The 22,282-nt window shown below is 39.7% G+C and overlaps 1 protein-coding gene across 7 annotated transcripts in view; it reads right to left on the reverse strand.

Annotated features, from left to right (window-relative positions):
- cblb (Cbl proto-oncogene B, E3 ubiquitin protein ligase) overlaps window positions 1–22,282 on the reverse strand; it is a 180,000-nt gene that overhangs the window by 26,349 nt on the left and 131,369 nt on the right. For all 7 annotated transcript variants that reach the window (XM_063050588.1, XM_063050587.1, XM_063050586.1 and 4 more), the window contains 3 exons: window positions 17,531–17,716; window positions 12,264–12,629; window positions 1,258–1,358 (listed from right to left, as the gene is read on the reverse strand). In XM_063050588.1, the coding sequence (XP_062906658.1) occupies window positions 1,258–1,358; window positions 12,264–12,629; window positions 17,531–17,716 (653 nt within the window). The remainder of the gene's footprint in view (window positions 1–1,257; window positions 1,359–12,263; window positions 12,630–17,530; window positions 17,717–22,282) is intronic.

The following is a 22,282-nucleotide window of genomic DNA, read 5'->3' on the forward strand; positions in this document are numbered from 1 at the left end:
CACCTTCCCCCCCAAACAAAAATTTCCTGCAATATCATGCTTCCTCACACAATATTTGCCTTTCAGAAATTCACAAAAACTAACCAGCTTTTTAATGTACAAGATGCTCAAATGTGATGGCCCTTGAACTTAATTTTCCCTTCACTGAAATAGCTTTCCAAGAAGATGTCACCAAGTAATCCTGAAGTCCTGACTGATTTTTATCCTTCTAGACACAGATAAAATTGCACAATGGTGTTAGCACAGTGAGCGGTCACTCTCCAACTGCTCAAAATTGCAATTCTAAACTTAAGGGCAGATGGTGTTGTATCAAAATGTACGGGAAGCTGAAAATTTCTATGAATGAAATTAATTCAGCAAAGAAATACATTAAATTGGCCATTATTTTCAGTTAGTGAAAATCAGTAACACATCATGAAATATTTGGGAGGAAATGGACACAATACATTTTTTCTTTTGTTTACTGTGAAAGATGCTACAAATGCTTTTCTGGATTACTGACAAGGTATTTATAAATAAACCACTGTGGTGGGCCTCATTTTGACTACAAGCCAGACCATAGGATTCATGAAGTGTTTTTATATCAACCTAGTAGCACTTTTCTTCTTTTAAAAATCCAGATTAACTCTGACATCAATTCAAATCAGCTGGTGGTGTTATTTCAACTAACTTCTCTGGGATCAGCTACCCAGATCTCCATGAGCTAGCCTGCTGAACTGTGTTACTGTACTCATAGTATAGGGGGAGAAAGCACAGCATTAAGGTCTTAATTATACTCACTCAGCTCTGTTGGGCACACATCATTGTTATACCCAATACTGGACTTCTAAAATAGATGTTCCATTCTGAGCTCTGCACAGCTAAAAATTACAAGGGAGGGAGGACAAGGCCTATTCAAAAATTATTCAAAGTGGCATTGTGAACCTTAAGTCCATACATGAGCAGCATGGTGGAAAGAGTACACATCACCTCACAAGTTTTCTGACTCTTCAACAAGCACCTTTTACGCAGATGTAATTCCAACACAGGCATCATAGGCTACTTCAGAATTCACACAACTGGAGTGGACCTTGATCCCATGGGACGGCTTAAGAGGATGATGATAAAATACCACACTCCAATTTTTTCATGCTTTTTATTTACAATAATCATGAATTATGGAAATGTTTTCAGTACAGAAAAGCACCATAACTCTTAGCATCAGTGTGCCTGATGAAGCTACATTGTTATTTTTAATCAAAATAAAAGATAACTTACTTTGTGCTGTTGGAAAATGCTGCAAGCGTTGGTGGTGGTGGAGACTGTCGTAGAGGTGGAATATCATACTCGTCAGTACGCAAAAGTCCATTGGTGAGTGTCTATAAAGTAAAGCAATAAATTGGTAAATTAATTTATTATTGTTCCATGTACCAAAGTACAGTGAAAAAAACTTGTCTTGCATACCATTCATACAGATCAATTCATTATAACAATGCATTGAGGTGGTACAAGGTAAAACAACAGAGTGCAGAATAAATTGCTATAGTTACAGATAAAGTGTAGTGTAGGTAAACAGCAGGGTGCAAAGTCATAACGAGGTAGATTGTGAGGTCCAGTTTTGGTATAGGCGTCCATTCAATAGTCTTATAAAGTGAAAGCATTTGCCATACTAAGCCGTGATACATGCTTTTTATTATGCATCAAAGGGGCCATGCCACATTTCTTGAGCCTCCTGAGGAAGTAGAGGAGCTGGTGAGCCTTCTTGGCCATTGCGCCAACATGGTTGGACCAGTACAGCCTGTTGATGATTTCCACTCCTAGGAGCTTGAAGGTCTCAATCTCAGCACCATTGATATAAAGAGGAGCATGGGCACCACACCCCTTCCTGAAGTCAATGACCATCTCTTTTGTTTTGCTGACATTGAACATTATGTTATGATACCATGTCACCAGGCTCTTTATCTCTTTTCTGTCCTCCAACTCATTATTATTTGAGATATGGCTCACCACAGTGGTATCATCTGCAAGTTTATAGGTGGAGATAGAGCAAAATGTGAGTGCACAGAGAGTAGAGTAAGGAGCTGAGTATGCAGTTGAGGATAATCATGACAAATAACAATTATCTTTAAAAATCTACACCATCTACCATTAAGGTAACTATAAATTAAGATGTCGAATTCACCAAGAATGAATATTGAGGAGCAGTGATACAGAAGCCCTGCAAGCTTGTTCAGCCATTCAATGAGAACATTGTTAATTCATTTACAATTTTAAATGCCTGCCTTTAGAATTGGTCACAGATTCGTGATCCAAAATGTAAAAGAAAAATTAACAGGATCAACTTGCATGAATTGGAAATGATTTATTATCACGTACCAAAATTTAGTAAAAATACAGTGTAACACATTTGTTTGCATGCCATCCAAAAGATTATTTGATACACAAGAACAATGAGGTATTAAAAAGGAAAAGAAAAATCCTGGAGAAACAGCAGGTCAGGCAGCATCTATGGAAGTGACTAAATAGTTGACATTTCAGACTGAGACCCTTCATCAGAACAAAAGAATACAGCATATAGTTTTGCAGTTCCTGAGTAGTGTAGTGCAGGTAGACAATTGCCATTTGCAGAAGAAAGCATTCCAATCTTCTCCCACATTTTGTTTGTAGAAGCAAAACCAAACTTCAGAGCTAATAGATCAGAATCTTATTCTTAGGTTACAGCCTCCAGGCTGAACCCTTCATCTACTGGAAAAAGTTGTTTTCCCCCTCTAGCTGTACCATCAATTCCCTTCACTATCTTAAGAACTTTGATCAAATCATTCCTAGAATATTCATGGCACACAACCATTGTTTTGTCACTGTAAGGCCAATGAATTGATTCTTAGGTGTGGTGCCCAAATTCTCACAATGCTCTTTGACATTATCTTCCAGAGCTTTATTAGACTGTAATATAATTCTAAATCCTGTCCTCCAGGTTTGTATCCATTAACTTTGCTGTCCCTGACATTTTATTGAAACATTTCTTTTTTAGAGCCTGAACTGCAAAGCAAGTGAAGGGTTTTTGTATTGATCACAAATTTGCTAGTTGCTTTGGTCAGCTGCTGAAAGCTGATCTCCTTTATCTAGGTTTCTGACAGACTCCATTGTGTCAGTCTGAATGACCAGATGCAGTGTTTTACCACAGCACCCCTCACCCAGTGGGAGGGTTGCTCATTTATGCTGCCTATTGTCTATTGTTCCAATTATGGACATGGCTTTTGGACTTTTTCCGGGCACGAGCATGGTATGCTTTGGAGGTGGGCAATGCTTGGTACAGGATCATTTCTCTCAAGGCATCTTTCAACTTCCAAATTGCTCAGACATTTGTTTGTAAGCTCAACAACTTGCTTAGATCTCTGTTCTTGATTCTTCAGATGTATATGCACTCTCTAGTAACACACTCAAAATGCCGGAGGAACTCAGCAGGCCAGGCAGCATCTATGGAAAAGACAACAGTCAATGTTTTGGGCTGAGACCCTTCAGCAGGACTGGAGAAAAAAAGATGAGGAGTAGAGTTAAATGGTGGGGGAGGGGAGTGAGAAATACAAGGTGATAGGTGAAATGGGTGGGGGGGGGATGGTGGAGGTGTGAAGTAAAGAGCTGGGAAGTTGATTAGTGAAAGAGATACAGGGCTGGAGAAGGGGGAGTCTGATAGGAGGGGACAGAAGGTCATGGAAGAAAGAAAAGGGGTGAGGCACACCAGAGGGAGGCGATGGGCAGGCAAGGAGACAAGGTGAGAAAAGGAAAAGAGGATTGGGAATGATGAAGGAAAGGGGGGTGCCATTATCGGAAGTACAAGAAATTGATGTTCATGCCATCAGGTTGGAGGCTACCCAGAAAGAATATAAGGTGTTGTTTCTCCAAGCTGACTGTGGCCTCATCGTGACAGTAAATGAGGCCATGCATAGACAAATCGGAATGGGAATGGGAATGGGAATGGAATGTGGAATTAAAATGGATGGCCACTGGGAGATCCCGCTTTTGCTGGCAGATAGAGTGTAGGTGCTCGGTGAAGTGGTCTCCCTATCTACGCCGGGACTCCCCGATATACAGGAGGCCACACTGGGAGCACTGGACACAGTATTTAACCCCAACAGATTCACAGGTGAAGTGTCGCCTCACCTGTAAGGACTGTTTGGAGCTCTGAATGGTAGTGAGGGAGGAGGTATAGGGCCAGGTGTAGCATTTGTTCTGCTTGCAAGGATAAATGCCAGGAGGGAGATCAGTGGGGAGGGACAAATAGGCAAGATGAGTAGGGAGTGATATCCTGCAGAAAGCAGAAAGCTGGGAGGTGCGGGGCAGGGAAGGATGTGTTTGATGGTGGGATCCCATTGGAGATGGCGGAAGTCGCACTCTCTAGTAAGCTTGTTGCCCCTAATGTCATATAAATTACCCTGCACTCTGGTGCGTTTGCCCATTCCGCTGTAGTTCTTTTATCTTTCACTTCACTTTTTAGTATTTTTTGCAACTTTTCTCCAAATCAAGTTTTAGCTGCTGAATGCCTTCAGAGACCTTCTCAAGTGTGTGCTTAAATCTGCTGCAGTACAAGCCTCCGTTCTAACAATGATTTCTACAATGTCATTGTCTCTAGTTTCAATTTTCATACACACATATCCATTTTTCATCTCAGGAGGAATAGCTCTCCTAGGAACTCTTCTTATTTTGGATCCCTTTCCCTTGGAATACAGTTTCCTCTCGAGCTTTTCAGAGAAACTCATATCTGCCTTTTCTGGGAGTGACTAGTAACGTTGTTTACACCAGTAGTATCTTACCATCTGAAGATTCAAGGCAACTAAGTTTGTTTCCTAAATACTCACTCTCTTTCCACCTTATTTCAATGATTGACTAAGTCTATCAGCTCCCGTGAACCAACAATACCACATAATCCAGATAAGGTAATTCCAACAAGGATGGATTACAAGATTTTCACTCCATCTCAATTCAGATTACTGGTTGCAGAATAACTCAATTTATTGGATCATTAAAAAGAAATATCACAGAAAGTCAACATGCAACCAATATGTGATATTGACTCGGTTGGTCAGCAGGCATGAAATAGAGAATGCTTAGCTCTAGAGGCAGTAGGACTGCCTTCTTCAACCATCTTCCACAACAGATCAATGTGTTAAGTCATAAAAGGCTACCAGCAGATCAGTTTAAAGCATGGAATGTCCACTTTCCTACTTTAATATTATGTATTCACATTCAAAAGATCTGTCAGTATCCACAGAGCATTACAGCATAGAACAGGCCCTTCAGCCCATCTAGTCCACACGAAGATGATCTTCTTCCTAGCCCACCTACCTGTACCCACTCCATATCTGTCCAACTCTCTCCCTCCCATCTATGTACCTCTCCAAATTTTTCTTAAATGTTTCAATTGAACCCACATCAACTTCAGTTGGTAGTTCATTCCACACTCGCACCACCCTTTTGAGTGAAAATGTTGGTCACCTCCAGCCTTAGGTGCAAACAACTGCAGACCTGCAAGTACTCCAGCAGACTGGTGCTTAATGAGCTAATTGCATTATGTCTTTCTCTATCTCTAGGCTTAATCAAGTTACCTCACAATGTCCTATTTGAAGACCTCCTCAGAAATGGTCTTTTCCAAGTCACCCATTTAACTAAATTAACACTTTGTCAATCAAGATGTATTAGTGCTTAGTTCTTTCCATGTTATTCACATCTTACCAAGTTACCGGGCTTTAACTGGACATTGGTCGATAACCTATGAGATTGAGAAAATAACGTCAAGATAAGGAAGGGTCAAGTATGGACTATAAAGAAGTGAAAGGAGGGTGGAAAAGTGACCAAGATTTGAGTTCTGTACAATTCTGGGAAGCAGCACATTATAGTCATCAATGCAAGGGAAAATGAAGTGAGGCAGAGGGCCCAATAGGACAAAAATAAAGTCTATTCCATATATCAAACTGATATACTTCCATTCCTGTCTAACATCCCTTTCCCTCTTACTACTCACACCCAAAAGTACAACTAAAACATTTGAATCCTGAGCTTGGAAAATAAATCAGAGTAAGGACAAATGATCTGAGCACAATGATTCCATCTCACCAGTAGCAGTGAAGGTTAAAAACATATCATGACCATTGTGGGATGAAGGATAATAATGCTTTATTATTCCATCCTTTGAAGCATACCAATTTACGTGATTGGCAGATAACAAAAATAAGATTGAACTTAGCTGGGCACAGAAGGTGGGGAAATTCCCCAGCACTCTGCAACAAATCTAAAAAGAATTTGCTTATGACACAATTGCACACAGGGGTTTCCCCCACAGGTTTTAAATACGGAACTTAAGTAGATAGCTTAGAGCTCAAGGAACCGTTACATTCAAGACAAACCATTTACCTTACAACATATGATGTTTTAGTTACAACTCTGAAACTGTAATCAACATTTCTCCTATCAGGCAGAAAATACAAAAGCCTGAACATAAAACCACCAGATTCAGTTTCTATCCCGCTGTTATGTGAATGGTTCCCTAATACACTAAGATAGACCTCACAATTTACCTCATTGTAACCCTGCACTTTACGGTCTACCTGCATTGTACTCTCTGCACTATACAGGTCATTCTGAACTCTGCTATTGTTTTATCTTGTACTACCTTAATGCATTTTTATAATGAAATAATCCGTATGAATGGTATGCAAGACAAGTTTTTCTCTGTTCTTTGGTATATCTGACAATAATAAACAAATTTACCAATTACCCATTTGGTGGCAATGTTGAACCAGTATTAACTTCAGAGATGCATTTCATTTATTGGCCAAAGAGGGGTGTGAAAATATGAGGAAATAATTTCACATGGCTTGAGTTTACTTTTGTTAACTATTAGCTCCATGAAATTGTTTCATTGGACAGCCAGATCAATAATAAAATTCACTTTGGTCATTCTTCATTAAAGTCATAGATCAAGCAAAAGTAATTTTTTTAACAAACTGATTTTATATTGAATGTACGTCATTCAATCAGTGTGCCTGCTCACTACTCTGGGTATATAATTACAAAAATTCATAACACTAAGAAAATATTGCTTCACACCTCTTAAATAGGGAACCATGTCTTCTGAAATTATACATAACCCCAACCTATCAATTCCCTTTAGGAATTTTCCTGTTTCAGTAAGAATACTTCTCATTGAAACTCCATTGAGTAAAGTCCCAATCTACTCAACATTTTTCATACAGCAACCCCTTCATCTACTGAATTTTAACATAGTGAACTTTCTTTACATTGCTTCCAATTCAAGTACAGTAAAACTTAGCACCTGCTAATTAATTATATGAGAGTTCCTAATAATTTAACATCTGGCTCACAAGATGACATTTCCCACATTCCCTTCAAACTCATTGGAGCCTGTCTATTGCACAGCCTTGAAACTTAAATCTACTGGAATATTTGTAATACTGTGTAGTAGCCACCAAGTAATTGAATTAAAATGTGTTGAGTTAGAAACAGGAACAACATCCAATAATATGGAACATCTGCCAATCCAGTGCCTGCTGGATAACTGGAATTTTAATGTACATTATTCCCTGAATAAGGAGGCCAAAACCTCACAGCACTGCATGTATGGCTTCACCAGCACTCTGTAAAACTGCACCACACCTTCCTACTTTTATGTTCCGCATACCTTACAATCTAGCTCAAGATTCCATTAGCCTTCCTAACTACTTTCATCTTTGTGTTTCATGTACTTGGACTCCAGATTCATTTGTACCACAGTCTTTTGTGTTCTGATTTGACTTAATTAATAATTGGTTTCTTCATTCTTTCTTCCAAAGTGGATAACCTGACATTTCCCCCACTTACACTCTTACCATATCTTTTGCTGACTCTCTTGATCTATCAATCACTTTGAAGATAATTCGTTCGTGCCCTCCTTGTAATGTACTGATCCACTCAACTCACTGAAGAACACTCTCATACTTTTTTCCAAAACATCCATAAACTGTAACAGTCAATCTTTATGATTTCACAAGTTACTGAATGCCAATCTGAGAATTTATCCACATGTTTTTCCCCATTAGTTAGCCACTCCCTTACCTCCAACCTCACCCTTGTGCCATAATATTTATGTGGCTTGTTATCAAATCCTTCTGGAAATGCAAATAAACTACGTCTACTGCTTCCCCTTTAGTAGCCTATTTGTTCCAATCCCAAAGAATCCAAACAAATATGTCAATTTTAATTTAAAGATTTCCATTTAAACCATTTTGATTCATCTTAATATGATCATATGATTTTCCATATATCCTGATATTAAGTCCATAATAACAATTTCTATTATTTTCTGAATGACATATGTTGGATTGACCTATAATTTCCCCATTTTGTACCATTGTCTTACTCCCACTTACGTTCTTGAATAGTGAATTACACTTAAGAGTTTTTGAAAGTTTAGTCTTCTCCATAATCTGGAGAATTTTCACAGATCATAACCAATGCATCCGTATCTTAGAAGCTACTTGCTTTCAGAATGTAGGATGCAGGCCACTTGTCCTATAGGGGACTTGTCAGCCTTCAGCCTCATTATTTTACATTATACATTTGTTCCTGTGGTTGAGAGAATGTTAATTCCACCCTATAGCCTTTTAGTATATGATACTATTGGGATTTTTTTTAGGTGTTTTCTATCACAAAGAACAATCCAAAGTATTGGCTGCTGTTCCTAAGTCTGTGGAGAGAGGACTGATTAGTCTCCTAAACCAGGAAGCACAGTTTTGTTGAAATCTGATATTCAAATATTCTGATCTCCAGAAGGATTTGATAAAGAAAAGGAACCATCCAAATATTTTTGCTTCCTATTCTAGTATCACTCATGTTTACAGCAGAAACTATGCAAGAATATTCTTGACAAAGATTCCAAAATAAAATCACCCAAAATATGTTGGCAACACAAACAAAATCCAGGAGGAACTCAGCAGGCTAGGCAGCATCTATGGAAAAGAGTAAACAGTCAATGTTTCGGACCAAGACCGGCTGCAGGACTGATACTTGGATTTCCATCATCTGTAGATTTTTCTTGTTTGAAAATACGTTAGTATCTCATTTTGCTGTGTATAGGCATCAGAAATGCAACTAAAACTTTAAAAGAAAGACACTAAGAATAGGAAATGATCATGAAAGAGCTTTTATTTCCTGCGGAGCATCAAGAAAGCTCACCTCTGTCCCAGGACTTTTACTGCTGTACCATTGAGAGCATACTCACCAACTGCACCTCAGTGTGGTATGGCAATTGTCCCGTATCGGACCGTAAAGCACTCCAGTGGGTGGTGAAAACTGCCCAGCGGATACTCGGCACCCAATTGTCCACCATTGAGAACATCTATCATAAACGCTGCCTGGGCAGGGTGAAAAGCATCATCAAGGATGCATCTCACCCTAACCATGGACTTTTTACTCTCCTCCCATCCCATAGGCACTACGGGAGTCTCCGCTCCTGCACCAGCAGGCTCAGGAAGAGCTTCTTCCCTGAGGCTGTGACCCTGCTGAACCTCACATCACAGCGCTAAGCAGTATTGCACCCATATTGGACTGTCTCATACTTTAATACTTGTGTGCTGTAGCATCTACTTTTTATTCACAGTTATTTCGTAAATAACGCTGTTCTTTTGCACTTCTGGTCAGAAACTAATTGCATTTCATTGGCTTTGTATCTGTACTCGGCACAATGACTATAAAGTTGAATCTAATCTAATCTAAATAGAATAGATTGGCAAGACAATTCACTAAAATACAATGCAAAATAAAAATAAAAATCAAGATGAGTCGGTTGTACATCCCCTCAAGTATCAGACTGAATTTTGGGTTTAATAATTTATTACAACAATTAAATATGTATTATGCCAAATGGTGATCAATAGCCTGTCACACTAGTAATGCGTCCTGTACAGGCAACAGGACCAAGCACAATGCATTCTGACTAAACCTGGCAACATTCAGCCTTAAAAGTGGTATTTGAAACGACTACTATAGCCACCAAAAACAAGCTTTTCAAAAATTTTGAAAAAATTTAATCTTAAATGCCCTGTCAGGGTGGTGGTTGAGGCAAACAATATTAGAGACACTTAACAAAAAGACTCTTAGATGGGCACGTGCATAAAGGAAAAACGGAGGGCCATGTGGAAGGAAAAGGTTAGATTTGTCATTGAGTAGGTTAAAAGAGCTGTACTATCTATCTAATCTCTTAGTTAGGAGGTTCAAGAGCAGCTACTTCCCTTTATCCATTCTGTTCTTGAACTGGCAAAACCCTAATCACTATAGTTTAGCAACACTTTTTATCACTTTATTCTAAAGTGGATTTTCTTTGTTTTCTTCAAATCTGTGTACATACATGTACTGATGCTTCTGGACACATCTTCAGTGATGTTCCTGGAATCATCGGGTGTTTTGGGTCTTTCAACATCATACAACATCCTCCAGGTGACCTAGCCGGGGCTGATTAGACCCCAGCTTGCGTCCAGATGGCTAGCTACTTATGACGCCGTGGCTCCCCTCTTTTGAGCCACAGCCATCTTGAGGTCCTCTCTGCCGCATCGGTGGTACTGCGGATGGCTCTCCTCTTCCTCTCTCCCTCGATGACAATAATTGTTGTCATGGCTTGCAGCTTCCTATCAACCCCTCCCTTCGCCGTTGCCTCCAGAATCTGGTTAACATCTTCATCAAACTGCTTCCACAGTGAAGTCATGTTAGCTGCAGGCCACTTGATCCGCCTCCTGTTAGACTTCATGTTAGAGGGATTAGTTTGAGTCCTTTCTTGTAAAAATAGTGTATAATTTATGTTTTTTCTTGAGAATACTACCTATATGATGCTAAGTGTCTATGGTCTGCTGCAGGTAAATTTTTTATTGCACCTGCGCATAGCTGTAAAATGTCAATAAAGTAAACTTTAATTTTGAGCACAACCAAATAAGCAGTAATACTGAGCAGGCAGTCAGTCCTACAATTGACAAAAAGCATCATCAAGGATGCATCAACTATTAACAAAAAATTTAGGATTTTGGAATTTGATCAGGATAACCCATTTATCACAAGTGTTTCTTCTCCAAAGTGCAGTTCAGGCCACTCTTTTTTAAAAATTTGATCCTCCTTTTCATACCCTCTAACCATCAGCCCACCCCCTAATGAAATATTGAATAAGTAAAAGAATTACAGCAACACAAAACCATGACGTTTGATCCTTAGCTTATACCATCCTGGAGCACAAGGTGGTAAGGAAAAGCAGCATTAAGTGAATTTGAGAGTTTACTGGTTGATTTTTAAGATGCTATAAAGCATTCAATCAATTATTTTAAGTATCATCATTTGGTTAAAGGATGCCTGACTTCTGCTTTTGTGCTAGAAAATAAGGAACAAAAAATCTCTCGTGGGTGATGTAATTAATTGCTCAGTGCATATTTAGAGGCAAGACGCACAAAGTTATGAAATTTCCTATACAAAAAACTAATGTGATGATTGCTCATGGATACATTAAAAATAATTTTATTGCTAGCTTCACTTGTAATCATAATTGCGCAAGCAGCTAGCACTTGATCTAACATCATTTCATGATGCAAAACCTGAATAGCTCACTGCTAGTTGCACAATAGTCAGTAATAATACTCTCTTCATATGCCTTTTCATTATTACCTCTTCTCCTCATCTGCCTATCATTTTTCCCTAGTGTCCCTCCTCCTTCCTTTTCTCCCATGACCTTCTCCTATCAGATTCCTTCTTCTCCAGTCCTTTGCCTTTTCTACTTAAAACACTGTTATTCTGCATCTTGGTTATGTAATTTTAATAGACTTGAATGTCTAATATTGATTAACTTCAATTTTTTTCCTCCCACCGTAACTGCACTAGCTTTCATGGGGACAGAATTGAATTTCTTCCTTACATCCATCCTCCTCAGTCAAATGTTACCTTTGTCTCTTTGCTCTAGACTCCCTAAAAGAGGGATCAGTTCTCCCTAGCTTCCCTGACAAACCCTTTATGTGACAGCTATAATTGGAAAACAATTGTATGCTTCTTCATAGCTCATGAGCTCATCATTTAAAAATAATCAATTTTTCACTGATTTAAATTAAATTCATCACATTCTCTATTGCAATAATTATCTGACTGCAGCTTGTGCAGAAGTAGAATTGGCATCAATATTATATCCAAGTTTCAGCTTTCCATAAATCAACTAAAAAAAGCAAAGCTATCTCTTGATTAAAAACAACTATTTTATATCTTACCTTTGTACTATCATATGTTGTATCTTGGCGCCTGCTGGGTTTGCATGGAAAACTTGGATCTGTAAATTGCCAGCTTGATCTGGTATTTAAATTAACAGGTGGTGTGTGGCCAGATTTAGGAGATCGATCACATCCAGACCTGCAGTCTGCTGACGTGGTAGAACTATGTGCATCCCTGGGGCATCTTGCTTCATGTATTGCGTGCTGGTCCCTGACAGAAGCGACACCAGAAGGATGTAGTGAGCGTGCACCTCTGCTTTCTGGTGGGATGGGCGGTGGTCTCTCAGGTGGAAGAGGGGGTTCTCTGAGGGGTGGTGGTGGTGCTGGGAGAGGCTTGTCTTGTTTTCGAACCATGCATGGAGAAGACTAATTAAAAAATAAGAACATTATGTAATTATAGCTTTACATTAAGTAAAAATTCAAAACTAATTCAACAGCAATTGATGACCAACATATTCTTTCTTTTCTAGGGTGATTAGGGGGACAGACAAAATTAATCTTTATGTAAAAGGTACACTTTTACAGAATAATTTCCATTTACAAATAATTTTGGTCATTCAGAACATTACACATAAAATCTAGCACTCAAAAAAAACCACACAAAATATATTGGAGGAACTTAGCAGGCCAGGCCAAACCCTAGCTTTACAATTCTTTCTATCAGTTAGCCAAGAACGGCAAAATTAATTAACATATTGTCAGCCGTTGTGGATTCTAGAAGGGAAAGCAGAAGAGAACATTGAAGTGTTGTCATAAGCAATAAGTAGGTCATTGCACTCGGTCTTCTCCCAAGCACCTTAACTTCAGAGGTGAACTAACTATCTAGAAACTTCTTTCCAAATCCCACCACAACAGTTAATTAAGTCCATGTTAATCCTATGACCCAGTATTTGGACCATTTATCTCTATGCCCAAGTATTTCAGACGCTCACCTAAACACTTTTAAATACTGTTCAATGACATATCTTCAACCACTTTCTCAGCTGAAAGGAGGACCCCTCACATTCCCTCTAAAATCTCTTCCCCTATACTCTAAACCTGAACTCTCTAGTTTTACCTGTCTCTGATACTGGAAAAAGTTTCCTGCAATCTATTTATAATCTCTCAATTTTATATACCTCATTCCTATCTCTCAATTTTATATACCTTATATTCCCATCCCCTCTTATCCTCCTCTGCTCCAGGGAGAAAAGACCTAACTTCACTAGCCTCATCTCATAACTGAGCTTCTCCATCTGGGCAACATCTTAGTGAATTCCTCTGCACCCTCTTCAGCACCATTATATCCTTTCTAGACTTTGATGATCAGACTGCACATTGTATTCCAGCTGAGGTCTGAGCAAGATTTTATTAAGTTTGAGTGTAGCCTTCTGTTTCTGATTGCCAAGCCAATTTTGGATGCAGTTTGCCAACTTGCCCTGGATCCCCTGGGCACTGATCTTTTGAATCAGGTTCCACAACGAGACCTCACCAAAGGGTTTACTAAAGTTCAAATAAATCACACCTACTACCCTGCCTTTAACAATATATTTTGTTTGAACAATACATCTTTGAACAATTCAGTCCAACTGGTAAGATGATTCTGCTCGACAAATCCTGTCTGTGTCGGAATAGTCTCTGCCTTTCAAAATGATCATTAATGTTTTCACTCAGTTCTTTTTCAGTCTATTCCCTACTACTGATGTTAGGCTCATAGATTTATAGGGCTTTCCCTTGTTGCCTTTGCAAAAGAGGATCACTCTGCTGTCCTTTAGTCACCTGATGTACATCCGGCAAATACTGGAACATCTCAGTTAGAACCCCAGCAAATTCTTCCCTCCCATCAAAATCTGTAACAAATCCGACCAGTTCTGGGGACTTATGCTGCTTATTGTTGCTCAATTTGTGTTCTGTTTCACCCAAGTGTAAACCAAAGAGTTGAATTCAAGAGATGAGGGTAACTGCCCTTAACATCAAGATAGTAATTGACTGGGCGTGGCATCAAGAAGCTCCAAAAGAACTGGCATCAATTGGTTATCAAATTGAGATTGCTCCCAGATGTATATCATAAAAGGAATAGGGGCTGGCAGCTCTAGGTTAACTAACTCAGTTTGAGGAATGTGTTGCAAGAGATCTTCAGGAAAGTAACCTTGGCTGAACCTCCTTTAGGTCTTCTTCAATGACCTGCCTTCCATTCTAAGGGGATGTTTGCTGATTTCTGTCTTCTGTGTTCAGTTTCATTCATGACTCCTCAGAAAATTAAGGTGACCATGCCTATATGCAATAAGATCACAACAACACAGCAACAAGACCTGACAGGTAGACCCAACCCACCTGGACAAAAAAAGACACGTACATTCAAATGGAATTTGGAATTTGGAATTTAGAAGGCTGAGAGGGGATCTTATTGAAACATATAAGATTACTAAAGGATTGGACACGCTGCAGACAGGAGGCATGTTCCCACTGATGGGTGAGTCCAGAACCAGAGGCCACAGTTTAAGAATTAGGGGTAGGCCATTTAGAACGGAGTTGAGGAAAAACTTTTTCACCCAGAGAGTGGTGGATATATGGAATGCTCTGCCCCAGAAGGCTGTGGAGGCCAAGTATCTGGATGCTTTCAAAAATGAGATGGATAGAGCTCTTAAAGATAGTGGAATCAAAGGTTATGGGGATACGGCAGGAACTGGATACTGATAGTGGATGATCAGCCATGATCACAGTGAATGGCGGTGCTGGCTCGAAGGGCCGAATGGCCTACTCCTGCACCTATTGTCTATTGTCTATTGAATGTTGTTCATAGACGTCAGTTCAGCATTCAACACAATTATTCCTCAGAAACTGATTGGAAAGCTGAGCACACTGGGCCTGAACACCTCCCTCTGCAACTGGATCCTAGACTTCCTGACTGGGAGACCTCAGTCAGTCTGGATTGGAAGCAGCATCTCCAACACCATCACACTGAGCATGGGGGGCTCCCAGGGCTGTGTGCTCAGTCCACTGCTGTTCACTCTGCTGGCCCACGACTGTGCTGCAACACAGCTCGAACCACATCATCAAGTTCGCCAATGACACAACTGTGGTGGGTCTCATCAGCAAGAACGATAAATCAGCATACAGAGAGGAGGTGCAGTGGCTAACGGACTGGTGCAGAGCCAATATCCTGTCTCTGAATGTGAACAAAACAAAAGAGATGGTTGTTGACTTCAGGAGGACACGGAATGACCACTCTCCGCTGAACATCGATGACTCCTCTGAAGAGATCGTTAAGAGCACCAAATTTCTTGGTGCTCACCTGGCCCCTCAACACCAGCTCCTTAGCAAAGAAAGCCCAGCAGCAACTCTACTTTCTATGAAGGCTGAGAAAGTCCATCTCCCACCCCCTCATCCTCACCACATTCTACAGAGGTTGTATTGAGAGCATCCTGAGCAGCCGCATCACGGCCTGGTTCGGAAGTTGCGCCATCTTGGATCGCAGGACCCTGCAGCGGATAGTGAGATCAGCTGGAAAGATCACTGGGAGCTCGCTTCCTGCCATTAGAGACATTTACACCACACGCTGCATCCGTAAAGCAAACAGCATTATGAAGGACCCCACGCACCCCTCATACAAATTCTTCTCCCTCCTGCCATCTGGCAAAAAGCACCGAAGTATTCGGGTTCTCACGACCAGACTATGTAACAGTTTCTTCCCCCAAGCCATCAGATTCCTCAATACCCAGAGCCTGGACTGACACTAACCTACTACTGTATACCCTCTACTGTGCCTATTGTCTTGTTTATTATTTATTGTAATGCCTGCACTGTTTTGTGCACTTTATGCTGTCCTGGGTAGGTGTGTAGTCTAGTGTAGTTTTGGATTGTTTTACGTAGCTCAGTGTAGTTTTTGTATTGTTCATGTAGCACCATGGTCCTGAAAAACATTGTCTCGTTTTTACTGTGTACTGTACCAGCAGTTACGGTCGAAATGACAATAAAAAGTGACGACTTGACTTGATATAATATTCTTGAAAGTCAAGTGTCAGGCAATGAATATCTTGAACTTCTCCTAAAGCACTATCATTTAATGGTAATTCCATTAATATTTTGTTACGCTATTTGGCCCATTGAGTCTATGCTGGTTCACAGAGCAATCACAGTCCCCCACTAATTTTCCCATAAGCTATCCTTCCAATATTCTCATCAATTCTACCATTTGCCTACAAGTAAGGGCAGCTTATGACTGCTAATTAACCTGCATTTTTGCGGTGTGGAATGATTTCAAAGGACCTGGAGGAATCCTATACAGTCAAGGGAAGAATATGCAAGCACAACAGTGTTGTAAGGGCTGAACCCAGGCCACTGGAGGTGTAAGGCAGCAGCTCTACTAACTGTACAATGACGCTGCTCATCTTCAAGGGAAGAGTCACCACTGCCTATCAAAAACTTAACTTGAAGGGTCACAGAATTACCATGGCAACAATTACAAGTCTAAGGCCAATTATCCCACAGCAGATGACTCAGCCCAACTCCTCAAAGCTTGCCCACCATCCACAAGGAATGTTAGAAGAATGATAAAATATTTTTCACTTGCCCAAATGAATGCAGTTGCAACAAAGTTCAAAAAATCTCAACACTGTCCAGGAAAATACAGCCTGACTGATTGCCAATCAATCCACCACACACTCTCCACTACCACTTGCAGTTCTTTGCTGATGCTACTCGAACAATACCTCCCCAAAACACGGCCTCTCCCGTGGGTATGACAAGGGGAATTACCTCTGGGAAGAGCATCACAGACACTTTCCCCTGCAATTAAAAATATACTGCCATTCTTTTGTCATTAGGTCTTTTTGATCAAGTCCACTTCCCTATAAAACAGAGCCAATAACTATTGACATTGCAGTATTTGGCTGGAAAATTCATCTCTTTTTTCTTCATCTCTACAGACTCAACCCCAATGCCTCAAAGTCCCTCACTAACTCAAAATAAACTAATCAGGAGAAGCTTGATGTATAATTCAATGCATTTATTAAAATAAATTAGCACATTTAATATATTTGTAGTAGGTATAGCAGCTTTAACAAACCTGCCTTATAGATCAGAGGGAACGAAGACAAAATGGCACAAATGATTCCTTGTAACTGGGAATGAAACAATGCAACCAAACATAGTATTCAAACTCATTTTCTAACTTTCAAAACTTATTTTAAATTCAAAGATGTCTGGGACAGTAGCACTGTAAACCAAATCAGTCAGCACTGTCTAATACAGCTGATTTTTAAAAATGTTGGGCTTTGATAAATTACCTTTGGTGAACCAGTGGGACTAGCACAAGGTGACCGAACCACTCCTTTCTGAATGAGATCTAACCGAGGTGGCACTGGAGGAAGATTGAGATGTTGAATTTGAAGTGGATCTGGAGCAGCTTTTCGGCGTAGTGCAACAGGCGATGAGTTTGGTGAGGACACAGGAGATACCTGTCTTTCTGTACACTGTGAAGACCAAGTAGAATCAGGAGACAATTAATACTCCATCAGTACTCTGGTGGTAACAAATTTCATAGGAATATTTAAAAGAATGTACATCAAAAGAAATTCAGTTACAGGATTTTTAGAAAAATATCTGCTGTTTTGGGCCAAAACTAGACAACTGCTGTTGAATTCTCTTCATAACTTAGATGCGTTTTCTGAACAATACATGAGGTAACATCTATGTGTTGACTGGAAAACCAAAATAAGAATTATTCATCAGTGTACTTTGAGGTCCTTGGTTATGCTGACAGGTTTTGCCAAGTAGAGCAAAACTGTGTAAAGTACTTTGGGTGCAGTCTCACCAAGACCCTCAGATATTTAGAATTATACTCTTACTACAATAAAGACACAACAGAGAAAATTTTGCAGCTTTCAAAACAAAAGATTATAGAATCAATTTGGTTGGAATATGGCAGACAACACTGGTAAGAATGGTTTATTGAATTATTCATGGGATTTTTATTGTTAATTAAAGCAAATAGTGGACTTCCATCTTTCTATAAACTGGGAATACCAAACTTGCAGTGGCAGTAAGAGTAATAAGTTCATGGACTGTGTCCACATGACTTCCTAGATGAGTACATCCAGAAGAACAGACTGGAAAGACAAGCTACTGCAGTTTATATCTACTATCATGTGTTGTAAGAAGGAAAATTAATAAACATAAACCAAAGAAACCAAGAGAAAAATGATAATAATATTATCTAATTTTATTTATGAGTGATTTAGTGAAATTAGAAACTGTAAGCAAACTTTGCAGACAAACTGATTTATGAAGCTGCTGCTACAATGAACTATAATTGTAACAAGCGAAGTATTGTAAATAATATGAGTGTTAAACTGAACAAATGGGAATGATCTATTTCACTTCATAGAAATGACAGCTGGGAAAATATACTTCTTATTCAATACAAAGATTAGAGGCAAATTGAGAATTTTTTCCCCACTCAAGGAGTTATGAGGGTTTGGAATTCACTGCCTGAAAAGTGGAAGCAGAACCCCAAAATGCATTTTAAAAAGCACCTGTTAAATAATCAAAAGACCGTAACTTATATGAACATAGATCAAGAGCTGGGAAGTGAGATTAATCCAAAATTTAATTTTGTCCTCCATCTGTGCTGTATATTTTTATGATTGCAAGGTAGGATGGGAAGCTATGTACTGTACATTAGAAAATATCACAGCAGTGAAGAAATGGCAAATAAAAATGGCATTGTCACAACTTACATTCCTTCAATGAATAAAAAAATCCCCAACCACATAGCTAAGAAGCAAATGTATGAATGATATGGTACTAAAGGTTCATAATTTTGTTAAGGGCACCAGTAAACTAGAGAACTAAAATGAATTTTATAATTTACCAAATGATGACAAACAAGTTGATAAAGGCAAATTAAAAGAACAGGTTAAAGGCAAAGGATACCATCACACTTTTGACTCCGAAGCATAGGGCACAGAGCATAGTCTGCCCAACTGTTACTCTACCTAGTCCTATTGACCCACACCTGGACCATAGTTGTCCATTCCACGTACGTATCTATAAACACTATGAAGCCTCTTACAGTCTATAAAGATTTGTATACTTTTACAGACTGAAGAATGATTTTGGGGATTCAGCAGGGGTGTCACTCATCTAAGTTTGGGAATCATTTGAATGATTGCAACTTCAACATCTATGCTTTATATCTTTCAGGAAAGTGCAGCTTGCTCAAATAGTGCACTATCTACCATCTAAACATTCAGCATTGCTACAACAAGCACTTGTAGTTGCAGTGCATCCCTTTCAAGGTAAAGTAACCTCAGAAACTCTACCAAATAGAATGACAAGGCCATCAAGCCCTTGGGAATACTTTTATCTGCATGTCACCCTCCAATTTGAATAGTGTGCTGACTTGAAGCCATATTGAATTTTCTTCTTCATCAATGGATCTAAATCATAGTACACTTCAACAACAGAGTGGGGATATTTCTGATGGTTAATTTCCTGAAGTCCATTAAATAAAGAGCAATTCCATAAGCCGGTTTTACTTTCCCGATAGTTAGGAAGAATAACAGATGATTTAGTTGAAACAACTAAAATTGTGAGGAATTTTATTGTGAGGAATAAAAGAAGTAGATTGTGAGGACTTTCTTTGTCAGGAAATATAAACTAGGTATTGATTTCCAGAATTAAAAAAGTGCATAAAAAATGAGATGAAAGTTATTCATTCAATAGGTTGAGATTTTTTTGGGGGCATTGTTACAAAAGACCACATTTCTCAGTTTACAGGCATAATCAAGCTGATAATTCCTTTGATATCCACAAAACCTAAGCGATAATGAACATGGTGCAGGACAGTGATGATGAAACTGAGAATCAAGCATAATTTTTCTGAATGACAGTAGAGGCCCTAAAGATTCATGTCTGTTGTTCCTATTTTCACTGCTACAAGTCACTTAATTGTGTACTATAGGGCCCACTGGGCCATATTTAAGCATATTAAAATAGTTCAAGTATCAAATTTGAAGAACATTTTATAAGAAATTACCACTAAATCATTTTAAGGTGCTTTATATGCAGCAGTGTATAATTAGATATCTGTTTGCATGTAACCTATCTTGTCCACGGATCTATAGAAACATAGAAACATAGAAAATAGGCCAATCGGCCCTTCGAGCCTGCACCACCATTTATTATGATCATGGCTGATCATCCAACTCAGAACCCCGCCCCAGCCTTCCCTCCATACTCTCTGACCCCTGTAGCCACAAGGGCCATATCTAACTCCCTCTTAAACATAGCCAATCAACTGGCGTCAACAGTTTCCTGTGGCAGAGAATTCCACAGATTCACCACTCTCTGTGTGAAGAAGTTTTTCCTAATCTCGGTCCTAAAAGGCTTCCCCTCTATCCTCAAACTGTGACCCCTTGTTCTGGACTTCCCCAACATCGGGAACAATCTTCCTGCATCTACCCTGTCCAATCCCTTTAGGATCTTATACGTTTCAATCAGATCCCCCCGCAATCTTCTAAATTCCAACGAGTACAAGCCCAGTTCATCCAGTCTTTCTTCATATGAAAGTCCTGCCATCCCAGGAATCAATCTGGTGAACCTTCTTTGTACTCCCTCTATGGCAAAGATGTCTTTCCTCAGGTTAGGGGACCAAAACTGCACACAATACTCCAGGTGTGGTCTCACCAAGGCCTTGTACAACTGCAGTAGTACCTCCCTGCTCCTGTACTCGAATCCTCTCGCTATAAATGCCAGCATACCATTCGCCTTTTTCACTGCCTGCTGTACCTGCATGCCCACTTTCAATGACTGGTGTATAATGACACCCAGGTCTCGTTGCACCTCCCCTTTTCCTAATCGGCCACCATTCAGATAATAATCTGTTTTCCTATTTTTGCCACCAAAGTGGATAACTTCACATTTATCCACATTAAATTGCATCTGCCATGAATTTGCCCATTCACCCAACCTATCCAAGTCACCCTGCATCCTCTTAGCATCCTCCTCACTGCTAACACTGCCACCCAGCTTCGTGTCATCCGCAAACTTGGAGATGCTGCATTTAATTCCCTCATCCAAGTCATTAATATATATTGTAAACAACTGGGGTCCCAGCACTGAGCCTTGCGGTACCCCACTAGTCACCGCCTGCCATTCTGAAAAGGTCCCGTTTATTCCCACTCTTTGCTTCCTGTCTGCTAACCAATTCTCCACCCACACCAATACCTTACCCCCAATACCGTGTGCTTTAAGTTTGCACACTAATCTCCTGTGTGGGACCTTGTCAAAAGCCTTTTGAAAATCCAAATATACCACATCCACTGGTTCTCCCGTATCCACTCTACTAGTTATATCCTCAAAAAATTCTATGAGATTCGTCAGACATGATTTTCCTTTCACAAATCCATGCTGACTTTGTCCGATCATTTCACTGCTTTCCAAATGTGCTGTTATCACATCCTTGATAACTGACTCCAGCAGTTTCCCCACCACCGATGTTAGGCTAACCGGTCTATAATTCCCCGGTTTCTCTCTCCCTCCTTTTTTAAAAAGTGGGGTTACATTAGCCACCCTCCAATCCTCAGGAACTAGTCCAGAATCTAACGAGTTTTGAAAAATTATCACTAATGCATCCACTATTTCTTGGGCTACTTCCTTAAGCACTCTGGGATGCAGACCATCTGGCCCTGGAGATTTATCTGCCTTCAATCCCTTCAATTTACCTAACAGCACTTCCCTACTAACATGTATTTCAATCAGTTCCTCCATCTCACTGGACCCTCTGTCCCTTACTATTTCTGGAAGATTATTTATGTCCTCCTTAGTGAAGACAGAACCAAAGTAATTATTCAATTGGTCTGCCATGTCCTTGCTCCCCATAATCAATTCACCTGTTTCTGTCTGCAGGGGACCTACATTTGTCTTTACCAGTCTTTTCCTTTTTACTTATCTATAAAAGCTTTTACAGTCCGTTTTTATGTTCCCCGCCAGTTTTCTCTCATAATCTTTTTTCCCCTTCCTAATTAAGCCCTTTG

The sequence above is a fragment of the Mobula hypostoma genome, chromosome 6 (genome assembly GCF_963921235.1).
Source record: "Mobula hypostoma chromosome 6, sMobHyp1.1, whole genome shotgun sequence".
In the NCBI taxonomy this organism is placed as follows: domain Eukaryota; kingdom Metazoa; phylum Chordata; class Chondrichthyes; order Myliobatiformes; family Myliobatidae; genus Mobula; species Mobula hypostoma.